Below are 19,423 nucleotides of genomic sequence, written 5' to 3'. Positions count from 1 at the left end.
GTCCCCAACATAATAGTAGAAAAGTGTCAATATCCTCAATTATTCATGATACATTAAAAATAATTGTCGAAACATGAACAATGATTCAAATTTTTTCACATTTAAGTGACATTTGCATTAAATGTTCCAAGGTCGAATGAATGCCCACAATGAAAATCATTGTACATTTTGCATACAGCATACAGCATACAATGACATTCTACACGATTCTATGCTTCCAACTTTGTGGCAACAGTTTGGGGGAAGCCCTTTCCTATTTCAACATGACCATGCCACCGTGCACAAAGCAAGGTCCATACAGAAATGGTTTCTCTAGATCAGTGTGGAAAAACTTGACTGGCCTGCACAGAGTCCTGACTTCAACCCCATCGAACACCTTCGGAATGAATTAGAATGCAGACTGCGAGCCAGGCCTAATCCCCCAACATCCGTGCCCACCCTCACAAATGCTCTTGTAGCTGAATGGAAGCAAGTCCTCGCAGCAATGTTCCAACATCTAGTAGAAAGCCTTCCCAGAAGAGTGGAGGCTGTTATGGCAGCAAAGGTGGGACCAAGTCCATATTAATGCCCATGATTTTGGAATAATAATAATAATAATAATAAAATGAGATGTTTGACCAGCAGGTGTCCACATACAGTGCCTTGCGAAAGTATTCGGCCCCCTTGAACTTTGGGACCTTTTGCCACATTTCAGGCTTCAAACATAAAGATATAAAACTGTATTTTTTTGTGAAGAATCAACAACAAGTGGGACACAATCATGAAGTGGAACTACATTTATTGGATATTTCAAACTTTTTTAACAAATCAAAAACTGAAAAATTGGGCGTGCAAAATTATTCAGCCCCCTTAAGTTAATACTTTGTAGCGCCACCTTTTGCTGTGATTACAGCTGTAAGTCGCTTGGGGCATGTCTCTATCAGTTTTGCACATCGAGAGACTGAATTTTTTTCCCATTCCTCCTTGCAAAACAGCTCGAGCTCAGTGAGGTTGGATGGAGAGCATTTGTGAACAGCAGTTTTCAGTTCTTTCCACAGATTCTCGATTGGATTCAGGTCTGGACTTTGACTTGGCCATTCTAACACCTGAATATGTTTATTTTTGAACCATTCCATTGTAGATTTTGCTTTATGTTTTGGATCATTGTCTTGTTGGAAGACAAATCTCCGTCCCAGTCTCAGGTCTTTTGCAGACTCCATCAGGTTTTCTTCCAGAATGGTCCTGTATTTGGCTCCATCCATCTTCCCAACAATTTTAACCATCTTCCCTGTCCCTGCTGAAGAAAAGCAGGCCCAAACCATGATGCTGCCACCACAATGTTTGACAGTGGGGATGGTATGTTCAGGGTGATGAGCTGTGTTGCTTTTACGCCAAACATAACGTTTTGCATTGTTGCCAAAAAGTTCAATTTTGGTTTCATCTGACCAGAGCACCTTCTTCCACATGTTTGGTGTGTCTCCCAGGTGGCTTGTGGCAAACTTTAAACAACACTTTTTATGGATATCTTTAAGAAATGGCTTTCTTCTTGCCACTCTTCCATAAAGGCCAGATTTGTGCAATATACGACTGATTGTTGTCCTATGGACAGAGTCTCCCACCTCAGCTGTAGATCTATGCAGTTCATCCAGAGTGATCATGGGCCTCTTGGCTGCATCTCTGATCAGTCTTCTCCTTGTATGAGCTGAAAGTTTAGAGGGACAGCGAGGTCCTGGTAGATTTGCAGTGGTCTGATACTCCTTCCATTTCAATATTATCGCTTGCACAGTGCTCCTTGGGATGTTTAAAGCTTGGGAAATCTTTTTGTATCCAAATCCGGCTTTAAACTTCTTCACAACAGTATATCGGACCTGCCTGGTGTGTTCCTTGTTCTTCATGATGCTCTCTGCGCTTTTAACGGACCTCTGAGACTAAAGTAAGTGCAGGTGCATTTATATGGAGACTTGATTACACACAGGTGGATTGTATTTATCATCATGAGTCATTTAGGTCAACATTAGATCATTCAGAGATCCTCACTGAACTTCTGGAGAGAGTTTGCTGCACTGAAAGTAAAGGGGCTGAATAATTTTGCACACCCAATTTTTCAGTTTTTGATTTGTTAAAAAAGTTTGAAATATCCAATAAATGTCGTTCCACTTCATGATTGTGTCCCACTTGTTGTTGATTCTTCACAAAAAAAATACAGTTTTATATCTTTATGTTTGAAGCCTGAAATGTGGCAAAAGGTCCCAAAGTTCAAGGGGGCCGAATACTTTCGCAAGGCACTGTACTTTCAGTCATGTAGTGTGTCTAATGTATGGTGTCATTTCATAGTGGTCTGAATAATATGAAGTGTTGCTGGCCTTTTACTGTGGTCAAACTGCTTAAAATGGAACCACTGGACACTGTATGGTGCAAATATTGCACTGTGCAGGCAAAGCAATCAAATCGCACAACGTAAAGACTTGTGTTCAATGAGAGGCTGTAGAGAGGCTGCTCAATGTGTGTGTGTGTGTGTGTGTGTGTGTGTGTGTGTGTGTGTGTGTGTGTGTGTGTGTGTGTGTGTGTGTGTGTGTGTGTGTGTGTGTGTGTGTGTGTGTGTGTGTGTGTGTGTGGTGTTTGTTGCTTGGTTGCTCCTCTGGTGTCGCATGGGTATGTGTTTTAAATGGAAGCCAGTCTGTTTCTGCTGATTTACTTTCTCTTTTCTCTCTCATCCAGTCCTCTTTGTTCTAGACAGAAGATACTGTCTTTTTCCCCACTGCTCTCTCTCCCTATGCTAAGCCACTTGAAAAAGACCATTGGTCAGTGGTTTCAATAGCCTACTCTGGTAGCCTACTAATAAATGTTTGGCTATTTTTGTATTTTATCCCAACTTCTGCCCTTTAACTAATTACCAATATGTCGACTTTGACTACACAGGGTTATATTTCCTGTCTGATAACCTTATGAGTATCATTTTAATTACAGATGCAAAGGTCTACAGCAGGGTTTTATTTGGCCCCCCAAGTTCTGAGCAAAAAAATCAAGATGTTTTTTTTTTAAATGTTCATTGTTGGATATACAACAAATAAAATGTAAAAACACATGAAAATCAGCTTCAAGTGATTTTAATTTGGAAAATGTGTTCGCAAGTATTCACATGTCATAACGAGGAGACCAAGGTGCAGCGTGATAAGCAAACATCCTGACCTAACCAAAACAATAAAGAAAACAAAGATAACTAAAGTCAGAGCGTGGTAACGTGATCATAAACAAATGTAAGCAAGGTTTTGAAAGTATTACGTTTTTATTACAATATTTTATCTGCTTGGGCTTATTATTTGTAATTATGTTCAGGCCCCCCAACTATCCGCTCAAGAAACAATTGGCCCACGGCTGAATCTAGTTGATGATCTCTACACCACGCAATCTAGTTGATGAGCTCTACACCACGCAATCTAATTGATGATCTCTACACCACGCAATCTAATTGATGATCTCTACACCACGCAATCTAGTTGATGATCTCTACACCACGCAATCTAATTGATGATCTCTACACCACGCAATCTAGTTGATGATCTCCACACCACGCAATCTAATTGATGATCTCTACACCACGCAATCTAGTTGATGATCTCTACACCACGCAATCTAGTTGATGATCTCTACACCACGCAATCTAGTTGATGATCTCTACACCACGCAATCTAGTTGATGATCTCTACACCACGCAATCTACTTGATGATCTCTACACCACGCAATCTAGTTGATGATCTCTACACCATGCAATCTAGTTGATCACCTCTACATCACGCAATCTCTACACCAGGTAATCTAGTTGATGAGCTCTACACCACGCAATCTAGTTGATGATCTCTACACCACGCAATCTAGTTGATGATCTCTACACCGAGCAATCTAGTTGATCATCTCTACACCATGAAATCTAGTTGATGATCTCTACACCACGCAATCTAGTTGATGATCTCTACACCACGCAATCTAGTTGATGATCTCTACACCACGCAATCTAGTTGATGATCTCTACACCACGTAATCTAGTTGATGATCTCTACACCACGTAATCTACTTGATGATCTCTACACCACGCAATCTAGTTGATGATCTCTACACCACGCAATCTAGTTGATGATCTCTACACCACGTAATCTAGTTGATGATCTCCACTGGCCTACACCTTGCAACCCTGCATACGGCTAGTTCAGCCCTGTTTATTTTTGTCAAATCACAGTTGTTGTCGGGACAAGAACTGCGAGGCCATTAAACCATATGACATGATTCGAAAAATAATCTGGTTCCATGAAAACTTTTTTTTAGCATCTGATTTATTACTATGTCATACACTACCACCAGGGAAGGGAAAGATGATCACTGATTAGTTGTACAACTGAATGCATTCAACCGAAATGTGTCTTCCCCATTTAACCCAACCCCTCTAGTGCAGGGGGCTGCCTTAATCAATATCCACTGCACAGATGTTGTGGGTGTTAACTGCCTTGCTCAAGGCCAGAACAGCCGTTTTTTCCACCTTGCCAGCTCGGGGATTCAAACAAGCAACCTTTCGATTACTGTCCCAATGCTCTAACCGCTAGGCTACCTGCTACTTCCAGAGGTAGCAAGCAGAATGGAGTACCGTGATTAATGGACAGTCCAGCGTGCATCAGCCTTGTAGCCAAGAGATCAGTGTCCAGGGGGCAGCGGTGGATGGGGCAGGGAAGCTGGACTGGCGAGTGTTATCCAGGTAAAAAAAAACTAACAATGACTAAATAGCTTGTAGCTAGTTAGCTGGTTAGCTTCTGGAGGTTCTTGAGTGTGTTCTAAAAATTAAAAATAATAGTGATTCCGTATCACATTGGGTGAGGCAGGTTTCCGGAAGGTATAAACAAATAAAAAATCGAAAAGAGATAGAAAGTAAATATGGGTCCAGTGAGTGTTTGGGACGCGGCGATTCAGACGGTTAGCAGGCCTGTGCTAACAAGCTAACAGTTCGTAGGCCGGGGCTAAACAAGGTAGCAGTTAGCGGACCGGAGCTAAACAAGCTAGCAGTTAGCAGGCCGAATTAGCAAGCAAGAAGATAGCAAGGGCTAGAGAGTTAGCCTTTGGGGGACGTTGCGATGGGGTGAGTCTGTTTATTCCTCTTCATGCGGTGACATCGATAGACCGGTCGTGGGCCCGGGTATTGTAGCCCAGGAGTATGCTACGGTGGTAGCACAGGTGCTCTGGCCGGGCTAGCTTCAAGCTAAGTGGGTGGAAATGCTAGCCAGGAGTAATCATCTGGGGTTGCGGTTTAGCTAGATAGCTAGTTGTGAAGATCCAGCTGAAAAATGTTCCGTTTGCGGTGGGAATCCGGGGATGAAAAATAAATAGGTCCGTTAAGCTCTGGTTAGAGTCGCGTTGTTCGAACTGGCGAGAGCTTTCCGAGCTAAAGGTTAGCTGATGACCGGTTAGCTGAAGACCGCTAGCATAGCTGGTGGTTAGCTGGCTAGCTTCAGTTGAGGCGTTCCGGTTCCGAAGTAAATATAAACACTTTAGGAAAAATAGCTACATTGGGTGAGGCGGGTTGCAGGAGAGTATTTGGAAGCTTAGGTTTAGCAAAATGTTTTTAAAGAGATATGCGAAGAAAAATATGTAAAAACTAAAAAGAAACGATATATACAAGGGACGCGACACGACAGGACGACTTACTGCTACGCCATCTTGGAGAGTGGAGAGTGTCCATTGAAGGTGAGCATTTGCCCATTGAAGTTGGTTACAACGCCGAACTGCATTCAGGTCAAGACCCTGGTGAGGACAACGAGCACACAGATGAGCTTCCGTGAGATGGTTTCTGACAGTTTGTGTAAAAATTATTTGGTTGTGCAAACCCACAGTTTCATCAGCTGTCCGGGTGGCTAGTCTCAGCCGATCCTGCAGGTGAAGAAGCAGGATGTGGCGTTCCTTTGGAACTACTGGGCTGACGTACTGCCAAATTCTCTAAAATGAAATTGGAGGTGGCTTATGGTAGAGAAATGAACATTAAATTCTCTGGCAACAGCTCTGGAGAAATGCTCTCTAACAGTGATGTAAACAAATTTGTGCACAAAATGTTGTGTGTATGACAAACTTCTGGGATCTTTTATTTCAGCTCATAAAACATGGGACCAACACTTTATTTGTTGCGTTTATATTTTTGTTCAGAGTACATTCATTAATCTGACTTCATTATTATGTGAATGCTATAGGCCCATAAGCATTGCCAACATATCTATCCATGGTAGCGAGCCTTGCTTCACCACTGAATACTATTAAGAGGCTAAGAGACAAAATAACTAACATCTTATGTCCTAGCATTAAATGATTGAGTTGACCTTAGCTCAGAGCTGCACATTTAGAGGCCAAGCATTTGGATGTGTAGTGTGAATTACACTTACCATTAGACCATTCACAAATAATAATACAAAGAATATTAGCTTCTCTGAAATATTAGGACTACAGTTTCGTATCCATTTAAAAGTACATATAATAATTTTGCACGCCCAATTTTTCAGTTTTTGATTTGTTAAAAAAGTTTGAAATATCCAATAAATGTCGTTCCACTTCATGATTGTGTCCCACTTGTTGTTGATTCTTCACAAAAAAAAACATTTTTATATCTTTATGTTTGAAGCCTGAAATGTGGCAAAAGGTCGCAAAGTTCAAGGGGGCCAAATACTTTCGCAAGGCACTGTAAAATCTTGGTGAGGCAAACTCACAAAAAATGTTTTAGATGCATGCCAGCAAAGCCACTACACAATACATTAATTGGACACTAATGGTGACAACCGGTGCCCACAAAATTTTAGGGCCTACATGAAAATGTCCCAACACCAAAGTCCCAAAAGCAATCCCAACATCTTACCATTGCTACACCTGGCTATCAGCTGAGCCTTGTCTGGCAGCGAAACAGTTCATTCAGCCTCATTTTCAACCTTTAAAAAAAAAAAAGCTGATATGGCTGACTTGCTTAAACAAATGTGGTTTCTACTGACAATTGAGATGTACAATCTATGATATAAGGGGACTACAAGCAGATAAGAGGTCCGTAATTTCGACTAAGACATTAATGAGCGAGCTCGGACGAACATAGCCAATATAACTATTTGTTCAGCACTTTTGAAATGTACAGCGACAGAATTCAGAACATGGGCCGTTCATACAGTATTCTCCGTGTACACCAAGTCAGAACCGTAGGATAAATAAAGGAGACATATAAGCAGACAATGAAAGCTCTTACAATATTCGATGACTACATTTCTCTAGAACAGGCTATAGGCTACATGTGCACCACCAAGTCAGAACAGTAAGCTAAATTATGAAGGGAAAAGGGACCAAATTATTAGGGTGAGGCACATGGGCTACTAACAGCTTACTACCCAACATGCACTTAGCATTACTTTCTTAGCTACAGTATACATATCTCCCTGGCATATTACATCATTTATGCAGCAGCATACAATACATTTTTGGACTCACCTTGTTTTGCTGGACTCACTTGAACAGGAAGGTGGCGCGGCGGGCCTTCGTGGGCAAATTTTGTCATCAAACTTTGTCATCAAAGTCTGGCTTCTCTGGATTTATGGTGCATTCAAGACAACTGGGAACTCAGAAAAAAAAACAAGGTTGAATCATGACGTTAGTGTTCTTCAGGTCGGAGCTCTAGAAAGAGGCCAGAGTAATCCGATTTGAAAATTTTGAGTTGGATGATCAATTCAAAACCTATTTTCCCAGTCGGAGTTCATTTTTTCCCCGAGTTCCCAGTTGTCTTGAATTTACTGAAGTCTGAGATTACCCATTTCGGAGTTTCCAGTTGTTTTGAACGCAGCATAAATCATGCTGGATTGACAGCATGGCTAATGTTGATTGTTTATCCTTTTAAGCTTGGAAAAAAGACCTTTAAACCCAGACTTGGACCACACGTCCACTCCACTGAATAGTAGGCTAGTGATTGCTTTGTAATGCTCTCAGTGAGCCACTGATTCCTTCCAAACCACTCATTGTTGAATTTGAGATTTCCAACTTGTTGTGTAATGTTTATGTCCACTGGCCGATGAGCACCAATACATTTTATCTATAATTTCTCTACACAATTTATCTTCATATGACAAGGATTGAAAATAATTTGCCAGTATATTGTTGACTTGATTCATGATGATGACCGCTAGTTTGCAGGTAAGATTTTGAAAGTGTGATGTTAACATGATCAGTCCAATCAAAACTACGGTGGCCAATGGCCTTGAGCCTTCTTGGATGGGCACTTCTAATGTGACTCTATGACAGCACCCAGGTTGCTTGAATTTTCGAGCTCTCCCCGGCAGATATTGGCGGTAACATAGTGTCCCCATGAGTGACAAAACACCCAGCCAATCACGGCACAACTAGAGAACATTACAAACCCCTAGGCTCCGTATTTTTCCGCTGGCTGCCCCACCACCACAGAAAGCACTGAGCTTGGCTGAAACACCTGCATGTTGGAGGTGCCATACTTTCTTCTTTTTTTAAAAAGTTGTTTGCCAACTGAAATGTGACACGGAATAATGCCAAAATAACATGCAAAACAGGCAACACAACATAAACAGGTGGGGATCTGCCTGCCCTGAATGACGGGTTGCCTCTGCCTACAAATGGTCAGCTATTCAAATAATGTCATACACCGTGATTTAGTCATCAGGCTGGGCCTCCGGGCGGCTGCAAGTCACCAGTCGCCAGCATCACCTTCTCTCATTCTATCATAACTACACCATCAATGCTTCGAGAGTGATGGTAACAAACTATTTGATTCACAAATAGTCCTGTAGCTCAGTTGGTAGAGCATGGCGCTTGTAACGCCAGGGTAGTGGGTTCGATCCCCGGGACCACCCATACGTAGAATGTATGCACACATGACTGTAAGTCGCTTTGGATAAAAGCGTCTGCTAAATGGCATATATTATTATTATATTAGCTTAACATTATTATCAATCACATGTATTTATAACGCCCTTCTTACATCAGCTGATGTCACAACGTGCTGTACAGAAACCCAGCCTAAAACCCCAAACAGCAAGCAATGCAGGTGTAGAAGCACAGTGGTTAGGAAAAACTCTCTAGAAAGGCCAGAACCTAGGAAGAAACCGAGAGAGGCACCAGGCTATGAGGGGTGGCCAGTCTTCTTTGGCTGTGCCGGTTTGAGATTATAACAGAACATAGATGACCAGCATGGTCAAATAATAATAAGGAGTAATCAGGAGTAAATGTCAGTTGGCTTTTCATAGCCGATCATTCAGAGTATCTCTACTGCTCCTGCTGAGAGTTGAAAACAGCAGGTCTGGGACAGGTAGCACGTCTGGCGAACAGGTCAGGGTTCCATAGACGCAGGCAGAACAGTTGAAACTGGAGCAGCATGACCAGGTGACACCGTGATTTGATTGTGAAATAGAAAAAAAGCACAACATTGTCAGAATCACTGACCAATAAATCCTATTGATCAGAGTGTAATAGGAGTAATATATATTAAATACTTATAAGATATCCCTTATTAAGTATTACTTTCCATAAAGCACAAGTCAACTGCTGAAACGTTAGGACTTCTTGACTTGTATGACATAATGTTTTATGTCTATATTTTCCTAATAGCAAGACTAGTCTAATTTTACTGGCGTGTACATATATGTAAATGTGATTTTACATAGACACTCCTCTGCCTACAAGTAAGCCAGTCCGGCTCTGCCACTAAGCTATCTATAAATGAACAGGGCTCTAGGGGATATCCTCTTGCACTCGCAACGGCAATATTGGAACATCCCATCTTCAGGTCACTTCGGCTTGAGAACAAGCGATTTAATAGGTTATTAGATTAAATATAAAAGAAATATCGAAACAAGCAAGCTATCAAATCAACGAATAACCGTCCGTCACCTATCATTGTTGTTTAGAAGAGAAAATTAAATCTCCTGACTCCAACGTATTCCACGGTAAGTAGGCTAAAGTGCGTAGGCTTTAAGTGCGTACTTGGCTTTTTTTTACTACTAAAATGAATTCCCACTGTCAAAGTTCCGCAATAGGAGTTACGGTGCTAATATCTGTGCATACATAGGCTACTCTTCAGAAATGTGTTTTTGTAGGCGTCACGGATTAGCCTGAAACTCCTTGTCATGTATTCACAATCTAACGGTAATTCCGTACAGTGTATTAACATCAACTCGCTTGCCAAGTTTAACCAGTTGAGGATTTCTCATTTTCAGCCATCAATTTCCTTTGTGTTTCCTGTAGCCTATTGTCACTGGATCGATTGCTTTCATTTTACGCTGGCGACTCGAACCCAATCTTGCTTTTGCCATTCGTTTTTCCCGGTTAACGTTTAGTAATAACCTGTCAAACACACTCGAGTAAAGGCTGATATAAGATCAAAGCAATACAATGTTTTTGCATCTCAGGCGATTTTGGGGGTTGCACAAACCCGCATTCGAACCCTGGCCCAGCGACTATCAAGCCAACACTTAAACCGCTAGGTCAAGAGATCCGAACCATTTGACAAGGTGGCTAGGTATTGGTTAAGGTTGCTATGTTACTTGCTGTCCCCACGCCTCTCTATACCAGTGGTTCCCAACCTTTTTCAGTTTCCAAACCACCAAACTGAATTTTGCTCTGCCCGGATTACCCCTGAAGTACCCCCTCATGTGCATTTTACCAGTATGTCTATGGTCTCGAGTCTTCTCAACTATCCTCTGTGGAAAAGCCAAGTACCCCCAGGGGTCCTACTACCCCTGGTGGGGAACCAATGCTCTATACCAAGTCCCTCCTCACTGGGCAGAAACTGGTTGAATCAACATTGTTTCCACTTAATTTCAACAAAAATTCATTAATGTTATGATGTTGAATCAATGTGGAAACTGGATTGCATTGCACTTGCAAAAAGTAATCAATGTAAAGGAATTCCATGTTTTTTTTTCACACAATAAAATAAAAACTAAATCCAATGTCATGGTGACATGTTCTGTTGATTTCACGTTAGTTGACAACTCAACCAAATGTTAATCAAAAATAGACATTGAACTGTATGTACCCAGTTGGTCACATCTACATGCCACTGCGAGGGCGCCATTCCCACATCTGTCACCAACTTCACCTCAGACACAGCGACTGTCAAACAACCGCTTTAACCGTTAGGCCAAGAGATCAGAACCTCTTGATGAGACCTATGTAGGCTATAGATGGGTGTAATCTAGAGCCAGGCGGGGAAAAAATGATTATAAGGGGAATTATAATGGTAGGCCTGATCACCGACAACGATGAGACAGCCTATAGGAAGGAGGTCAGTGACCTGACTGTGTGGTGCAATGACGACAACCTCTTCCTCAACGTGATCAAGACAAAGGAGATGATTGTGGGCTACAGGAAAAGGAGGACCGAGCACACCCCATTCTCATCGACCGGGCTGTAGTGGAGCAGGTTGAGAGCGTTATGTTCCCTGGCATCCACATCACCAACAAACTAACATGGTCCAAGCACACAGATGACAAAACCTATTCCCCCTTAGGAGACTGAAAAGATTTGGCATGGGTCCTTAGATCCTCAGAAGGTTTTACAGCTGCCCCTTCGAGAGCATCCTGACGGGTTGCATCACTGCCTGGTATGGCAGCTGCTCGGCCTCCGACCGCAAGGCACTACAGAGGGTAGTACGTACGGCCCAGTTCATCACCGGGGCCAAGCTTTCTGCCATCCAGGACCTCTATACCAGGCGTTGTCAGAGGAATACCCTAAAAATTGCCAAAGACTCCAGCCACCCTAGTCATAGACTGTTCTCTCTGCTACCGCACGGCAAGCACCAAGTCTAGGTCCAAGAAGCTTCCAAACATATTCTACCCCTAAGCCATAAGACTCCTGAACAGCTAATGCAATGTCTACCCAGACTATTGCTCCCCCCCCCCTGTATCGGTACCCCCTGTATATAGCTCCGCTATTGTTATTTACTGTGTTGTCTAATTATTTGTCATGCTTATCTCTTAATTTTGGGGGGGCAGGGGTATTTTCATAACTGCATTGTTGGTTAAGGGCTTGTAAGTAAGCTTTTCACTGTAAGGTCTACCTACACCTGTTCTATTTGGAGCATGTGACAAATAAAATTAGATTTGAAGCCCCAATGCAATTCTGAAGTATATCCACAGTGTGATTTCAACTGATTTTGCTGTATATTCGAAAATGAATTAATTATTGTATTTTGTTGAAATTTTAACGACATTTCAACCATGTTCACCATTATCCAGTCCAATTGTGGCAAATGTTGTTACTCCAGTTGTGATGTTTCACCACTGACGTTTCATCTTTTCAACCAAAAGATGATGACAATTAGCCTCTAAACGTATCAATGTGGATAATGTAGATAGTTTGACCATATTGTCAATGTTAAGCGACCTAGCTAACTTATTTTATTTGCATCGTTAGCTACCTTATCAGTTTATTCAGTCTATATGTAGCCGATGTGAAATGGCTAGCTAGTTAGCACTAGTGGCGTTTCAATCGGTGACGTCACTTGCTCTGAGACCTTGAAGTAGTGATGCTTCGAGGGTGACTGTTGACGTGTGCAGAGCGTCCCAGGTTCGCGCCCAAGTCGGTCGGGGTGAGGGGATGGGCGTAAAGTCTATACTGTTACATATACTTGTTTTTCAAATTGTAATATTTTTTTACTATATTTGTGGCTATGGAATCCTGACCTGTTCACCGTTCTACCTGTCCCAGACCTATTATTTGACCATGCTGGTCATCTATGAACATTTGAACATCTTGGCCATGTTCTGTTATAATCTCCACCCGGCACAGCCAGAAGAGGACTGGCCACCCCTCATAGCCTGGTTTCTTCCTAGGTTTTGGCCTTTCTAGGGAGTTTTTCCTTGCCAATGTGCTTCTACACCTGCATTGCTTGCTGTTTGGGGTTTTAGGCTGGGTTTCTGTACAGCACTTTGAGATATCAGCTGATGTATGAAGGGCTATATACATACATTTGATTTTGATTTGAAATAAATAAATGAAGCCAAAGAACTAGGCTAACTCTGTTAATATCTTCCCTAACTGTCCTGTTGCACTCTTTCACTCTCTTTTTGTCTCTATGCTTCTCTCTGTCACTCTCTCTCAAGCCTGCAGTCATGACTGAGAACATTCGTATCAACAATCCCAATGTGAAGTACACAGATACACACATCGAGGCTCAGTACTGCTACCATACTACTGCTGTATGCAGGGATGGAGACACACTCACAGTAAGTTTCTCACACACACACACACACACACACACCAGCATCACCTATCTAATTTCTAACTGTGTAAATCTCTCCACTCCACCCCTCCAGGTGACCCCTTCTGTTAGTGAGCTTGAGTTCCGTACTGAGCGACGTGTCCCCAGGCTGGGGGTGATGCTAGTTGGCTGGGGAGGAAACAATGGGACCACCGTCACCGCTGCTGTCCTGGCCAACAGACTGGGACTCACCTGGAGAACCAAAACTGGAGAACAGGTAAGGTGGTGTGTGTGTCGTTGATCCTACTTTGTGACCGTTTTATAGCATATACATGTCTCTCCTCTGATGCAGAGCTAGCTAGCAGAGCCTCATTATACCCCTAATACAGTGATGGGTTCACACACACACACACACACACACACACTGATATGATGGGTTTAGTGGAGTTTTAAGGGTTTAACATTGACTGACACACGAACGTTTACAACACAGGCAGTCCTTTACCTTTATATGGGCATCATTACTTCCCCAAATGTGTCCTTTTTTTTTCCTTTTTTCCTCACCATTCTTCATTTAATGCAGATATTCAAAGTTTGGGTCGTGGCGGGAATTGCAGTGGGCTAGCCAAAACAAATGTAAAAGTCTACATTATTGTATTGGATAATATAAAACGTTTTTGAAAGATCCTTTAAAAAATAATTGAGTGCATTTATTTATTGTTTTTCTTAATTTTGATAAGAGAGATAAAAATGTAGTGAATCGAAGGTTATTTGTTGATGTACAAATCCAAATGTCATTTTTTTTTATGTAATGTAGTGTCGTTAGATTTCGGGTGGGGTCGGCTGAAATTCTGGCGGGGAAAAAAGGAGTCCCTGTAGAAAACGTTTGAATACCACTGATTTAGTGTGTTGTTATTATTCAAGACTTGTTATTTATTTTTCTTCTGTGTCTATTTTATTACCCTCTCCCCCTTTTCGAACCCCCCTCCCCCTTCCCAGAAAGCCAACTACTACGGTTCCCTCTTCCAGTCCTCAACTGTGTGTTTAGGTGCGGGGTCAGATGGAAAGGAAGTTAACATTCCATTCCGTGACCTCTTACCCATGATGCACCCTAATGATATCGTCTTTGATGGTAAAGGAGTGTGTATGTGTGTATGTAATAAGAGAAGGAATGCTGACCCTAGGTCAGTTCTTCAGGGGCCACTATGGAGAAGGAAAAGTTAAAAGTCTCCATGTGGACTGTCTGTCAGGCTCGTTATTTAACCTCCTGTTTAACCTCCTCCATTATTCAGCACTGCCCTGGAGGCAGAGGTCGAGTACACACCTCTGGTCCTCTAGTCTAACTGGTCCTCTGTTCTTTTGGGCCTGTCTGATGGGTTTTCTTTTAAGAGACATTAGGCTTGTAAAACTTTAGCTAACTAATTAAATAAAGAGAGAGTGTGTGTGTGTCAGGCTGGGACATCTCATCCATGGATCTGGGCAGTGCGATGGAGAGAGCCGAGGTCCTTGATTGGTCCCTCCAGGAGAAGCTCCGCCCACACATGAGCCACCTCCGACCCCGAGCCTCCATCTATATCCCAGAATTCATAGCTGCCAACCAGGCGGGCCGAGCAGACAACGTTCTGAAAGGGACCATGGCTGAACAGGTACGCCCAATCCCAAGTAGTGTGTGTGCCTCGTACACCCTGTCCCCTAACCCTTTAGCTCTTACCCCATATACCCTAGACCCTATGTGTCTCTGTGTGTCTGAATAGTGATTCTTCTCTCTCTCCCTCCAGGTGGAGCAGATCAGAGCAGACATTCAGGACTTCCGGCATTCAAGCGGCGTGGACAAGGTCATCGTTTTGTGGACAGCCAACACCGAACGTTTCTGTGACCTCACAGCCGGGGTCAACGACACGGCCAAGAATCTCCTGGCTGCCATACAGGTAGAGATCTGACAGATCTATTCTATCTATACTATTATGTCTGTCTCGCTCTTGCCTTCTCTCTCTCTTACTCTCTCTCTCTACTCTCTCTGTCTCTATCAGTCAGGTGGGGAGGTGTCTCCCTCTACTTTGTTTGCCGTAGCCAGTATCCTGGAGGGCTGTGCCTACATTAACGGTTCTCCCCAGAACACGTTTGTCCCTGGGGCGATAGAGCTGGCTGTGGAAAGAAACGTGTTCATAGCAGGAGACGACTTCAAGTCTGGTCAGACAAAGATCAAGTCAGTCCTGGTCGACTTCCTCATCAGTGCTGGGATCAAGGTGAGAGGTCGACCCAGTCCATTTGATGTTTCATTCACTTCAATAGGACTTCTGTTCTGTGAACAGTTCCAGTTCCACTTGTATAATGACAAAGTACATCATTATACAATTACTAAGTTATTCTAAAATTACTATACAACATGTTAAAACACTGTTATTACAACAATTGTACCCAGGTAAAAGGGCAATTTCATGTGTGTAACACTAGGTTAATACCAGACTGTAAAATAACGTGTTGCTGTCTGTTGCCATGACAGCCCACCTCCATTGTCAGCTACAATCACCTTGGCAACAACGATGGTATGAACCTCTCAGCACCGCAGCAGTTCCGTTCCAAGGAGATCTCCAAGAGCAATGTGGTAGATGACATGGTCAACTCCAACCCTATACTGTACCACAATGGGGAGAAACCTGACCACTGTGTAAGTCTGTGTGTGTGTGTGTGTGTGTGTAACACAGAGAAACCTGATCTAAATTAAGAGTTGAATGTGTGTTTTTTTCATACCTGGTAGATATCAATAGCACCGCATTTTGTTTTACTAAGTGGCAGAAAGTATCCATAGTTTTTCTTGATAAATACTTGACTCAGTTGGCTTGCTGTGTGTGTGTGTGTGTGTGTGTGTGTGTGTGTGTGTGTGTAGGTGGTGATTAAGTATGTGCCGTATGTGGGGGACAGTAAGAGGGCGATGGATGAATACACCTCTGAGATCATGATGGGAGGAACCAACACTATCGCAATGCACAACACCTGTGAGGTGAGTCTCTCTCTCTCACACACACACACACACACCTCAATCTGATTTTTTTTTTCTAACCAAAGGTGTCTCTCTCCAGGACTCTCTGCTAGCCAGTCCTATCATCCTGGACCTGGTCCTCCTCACAGAGTTGTGTCAGCGTGTATGTGTTCGGCCCCAAGGATCAGAGACCTTCCAGTCCTTCCACAGTGTCCTGGCTATCCTCTCCTTCATGTGTAAAGCTCCCCTTGTCCCCCCTGGGGCCCCGCTGGTCAATGCCTACTTCAGACAGAGAGCCTGCATTGAGAACATCATGAGGTCAGAACACCTACCACCCTGTCGCTGGGCAATAATGTTGTGCCGGTCTCTGTGGTTATATTCCTTCAGTTTTGCAACTGACTAGGTATCCCTTTTCCCTTTCAGAGCGTGCCTTGGTCTCCCTCCTCAGAACCACATGCACCTGGAGCACAAGCTGCAGAGGGGCTTCCTGCCTCGCCACGACAACCGTATCTACGACAATGTGGCTACCAAGAGGGTCCAAAGCAACGGTTACCACGCCTCCCAACAGAATGGTGTCTGCGCACACGTGGTGAAAGAGGCAACGATTGGATAATGGCTGCAGATTAGGTCTCTGTCATCACGGGGAAGATTCTAGAAGTGTCTACAGCCACAGAGAAACAATTACATCCATAGTTTAGTTTATTAGGATCCCCATTAGCTGTTGCACATGCAGCAGCTACTCTTCCACGGGTTACACACTATTACATATTTAGATACTTATTTACAGTGCAGTTAAATTAGATCCATAGAAAGTTAGCCAAACTCTTTATACAGCATACTGTATGATGATCATGTTTTATTTGACCTATTTGTGTAAGATACATACAGTAGGAAACAACCTCTAGTTGGCTTTAACCATTGTCACTTTTGGACAACCAGTTTAATATTCTGTGGTTTTAGACTCTTATTGCTCATACATACAAACTTAACCAAAATCTGTTCATATATTTGTTCCAATGATACAGTGGGGAGAACAAGTATTTGATACACTGCCGATTTTGCAGGTTTTCTTACAAAGCATGTAGAGGTCTGTAATTTGTATCATAGGTACACTTCAACTGTGAGAGACGGCATCTAAAACACAAATTATTTTTAAGTAAATAATTAGCATTTTATTGCATGACATAAGTATTTGATACATCAGAAAAGCAGAACTTAATATTTGGTACAGAAACCTTTGTTAGCAATTACAGAGATCATACGTTTCCTGTAGTTCTTGACCAGGTTTGCACACACTGCTGCAGGGATTTTGGCCCACTCCTCCATACAGACCTTCTCCAGATCTTTCAGGTTTCGGGGCTGTCGCTGGGCAATAAGGATTTTCAGCTCCCTCCAAAGATTTTCTATTGGGTTCAGGTCTGGAGACTGGCTAGGCTACTCCAGGACCTTGAGATGCTTCTTACGGAGCCACTCCTTAGTTGCCCTGGCTCTGTGTTTTGGGTCGTTGTCATGCTGGAAGACCCAGCCACGACCCATCTTCAATGCTCTTACTGAGGGAAGGAGGTCGTTGGCCAAGATCTCGCGATACATGGCCCCATCCATCCTCCCCTCAATACGGTGCAGACATCCAGTCCTCATTTGCAGAAAAACGTCCCCAAATAATGATATTTCCACCTCCATGCTTCACGGTTGGGATGGTGTTCTTGGGGTTGTACTCATCCTTCTTCCTCCAAACACGGCAAGTGGAGTTTGGACCAAAAAGCTATTTTTGTCTCATCAGACCACATGACCTTCTCCCATTCCTCCTCTGGATCATCCAGATGGTCATTGGCAAACTTCAGATAGTCCTGGACATGTGCTGGCTTGAGCATGGGGACCTTGCGTGCGCTGCAGGATTTTAATCCATGACGACGTAGTGTGTTACTAATGGTTCTCTTTGAGACTGTGGTCCCAGCTCTCTTCAGGTCATTGACCAGGTCCTGCCGTGTAGTTCTGGGCTGATCCCTCACCTCCCTCATGATCATTGATGCCCTACGAGGTGAGATCTTGCATGGAGCCCCAGACCGAGGGTGATTGACCATCATCTTGAACTTCTTCCATTTTCTAATAATTGCGCCAACAGTTGTTGCCTTCTCACCAAGCTGCTTGCCTATTGTCCTGTAGCCCATCCCAGCCTTGTGCAGGTCTACAATTTAACCCTGATGTCCTTACACAGCTCTCTGGTCTTGGTCATTGTGGAGAGGTTGGAGTCTGTTTGATTGAGTGTGTGGACAGGTGTCTTTCGTACAAGTAACGAGTTCAAACAGGTGCAGTTAATACAGGTAATGAGTGGAGAACAGGGGGGCTTCTTAAAGAAAAACTAACAGGTCTGTGAGAGCCGGAATTCTTACTGGTTGGTAGGTGATCAAATACTTATGTCATGCAATAAAATGCAAATGAATTACTTAAAAATCATACAATGTGTTTTTCTGGATTTTTGTTTTAGATTCCGTCTCTCACAGTTGAAGTGTACCTATGATAAAAAATTACAGACCTCTACATGCTTTGTAAGTAGGAAACACTGACGATTTTGCAGGTTATCAAATACTTGTTCTCCCCACTGTATGTTACACGCAATGTTACCCTACCATCCCTACCCTGATTGGAGTAAACTAACAGACTAACAATACTGCTACTTGCAGCTATTTTCGCGCACATCTACGATGTCCGTATTTAAACAATTACACATATATTCCTAATTTCCCCTTTCTTCAAGTGATGGATTGTCACCCACAGTGGCCAATCCACCATTCATTCTGATCTTAAATCCAACCCTCCAATGTCCACAGATTTAACCCATCTTTCCCAGTATAATGCCATTTTTATACTTCCTTTTGCAATACATTCCTCCATTTTACTATGCTGTCTTTTTGAGTGTCCTTGTAACATTTCTACTGATATTGCCCAAAAAATAAAGAGTATAAAAAAATAAAAATAAAGAGTATAATCATATTTCATGTTTTTTCAGATGTCTTAACAATACAGTTTGCATGTCCCTGATTTTATAACATAACAGCCATACCTGGACCTGACTCCAAAAGTGAGCCACCAATACAGTACCAGAAAATATATTCTAGTGATTCTGCTTCCTCATGGCAGTCTGCACAAGGCTGACTGCTCAATGTCCCATATATTGAGCATTATTTTTGTAGAAAGTATTTTTATGTAATAGTTTAAATTGAAACAAACGGATTGA

At 42.7% G+C, this 19,423-nt stretch overlaps 1 protein-coding gene across 1 annotated transcript; it reads left to right on the top strand.

The window, feature by feature from the left end:
* The first annotated feature begins 9,702 nt into the window (after positions 1–9,702).
* LOC118370270 (inositol-3-phosphate synthase 1-B-like) lies at positions 9,703–19,179 on the top strand. The gene is made up of 11 exons (XM_035755217.2): positions 9,703–9,951; positions 13,111–13,233; positions 13,324–13,485; positions 14,208–14,340; positions 14,661–14,854; positions 14,987–15,136; positions 15,239–15,454; positions 15,712–15,876; positions 16,096–16,209; positions 16,289–16,506; positions 16,612–19,179. The coding sequence occupies exons 2-11, from the start codon at positions 13,120–13,122 to the stop codon at positions 16,799–16,801; spliced, it is 1,656 nt and encodes a 551-aa protein (XP_035611110.1). The 5' UTR covers positions 9,703–9,951; positions 13,111–13,119; the 3' UTR covers positions 16,802–19,179.
* Positions 19,180–19,423: the final 244 nt, after the last annotated feature.

The sequence above is a fragment of the Oncorhynchus keta genome, chromosome 37, assembly GCF_023373465.1.
Source record: "Oncorhynchus keta strain PuntledgeMale-10-30-2019 chromosome 37, Oket_V2, whole genome shotgun sequence".
NCBI classification, from domain to species: domain Eukaryota; kingdom Metazoa; phylum Chordata; class Actinopteri; order Salmoniformes; family Salmonidae; genus Oncorhynchus; species Oncorhynchus keta.
Note: the sequence above shows the minus strand (reverse complement) of the source record. Positions and strands in the feature narration are given on the sequence as shown.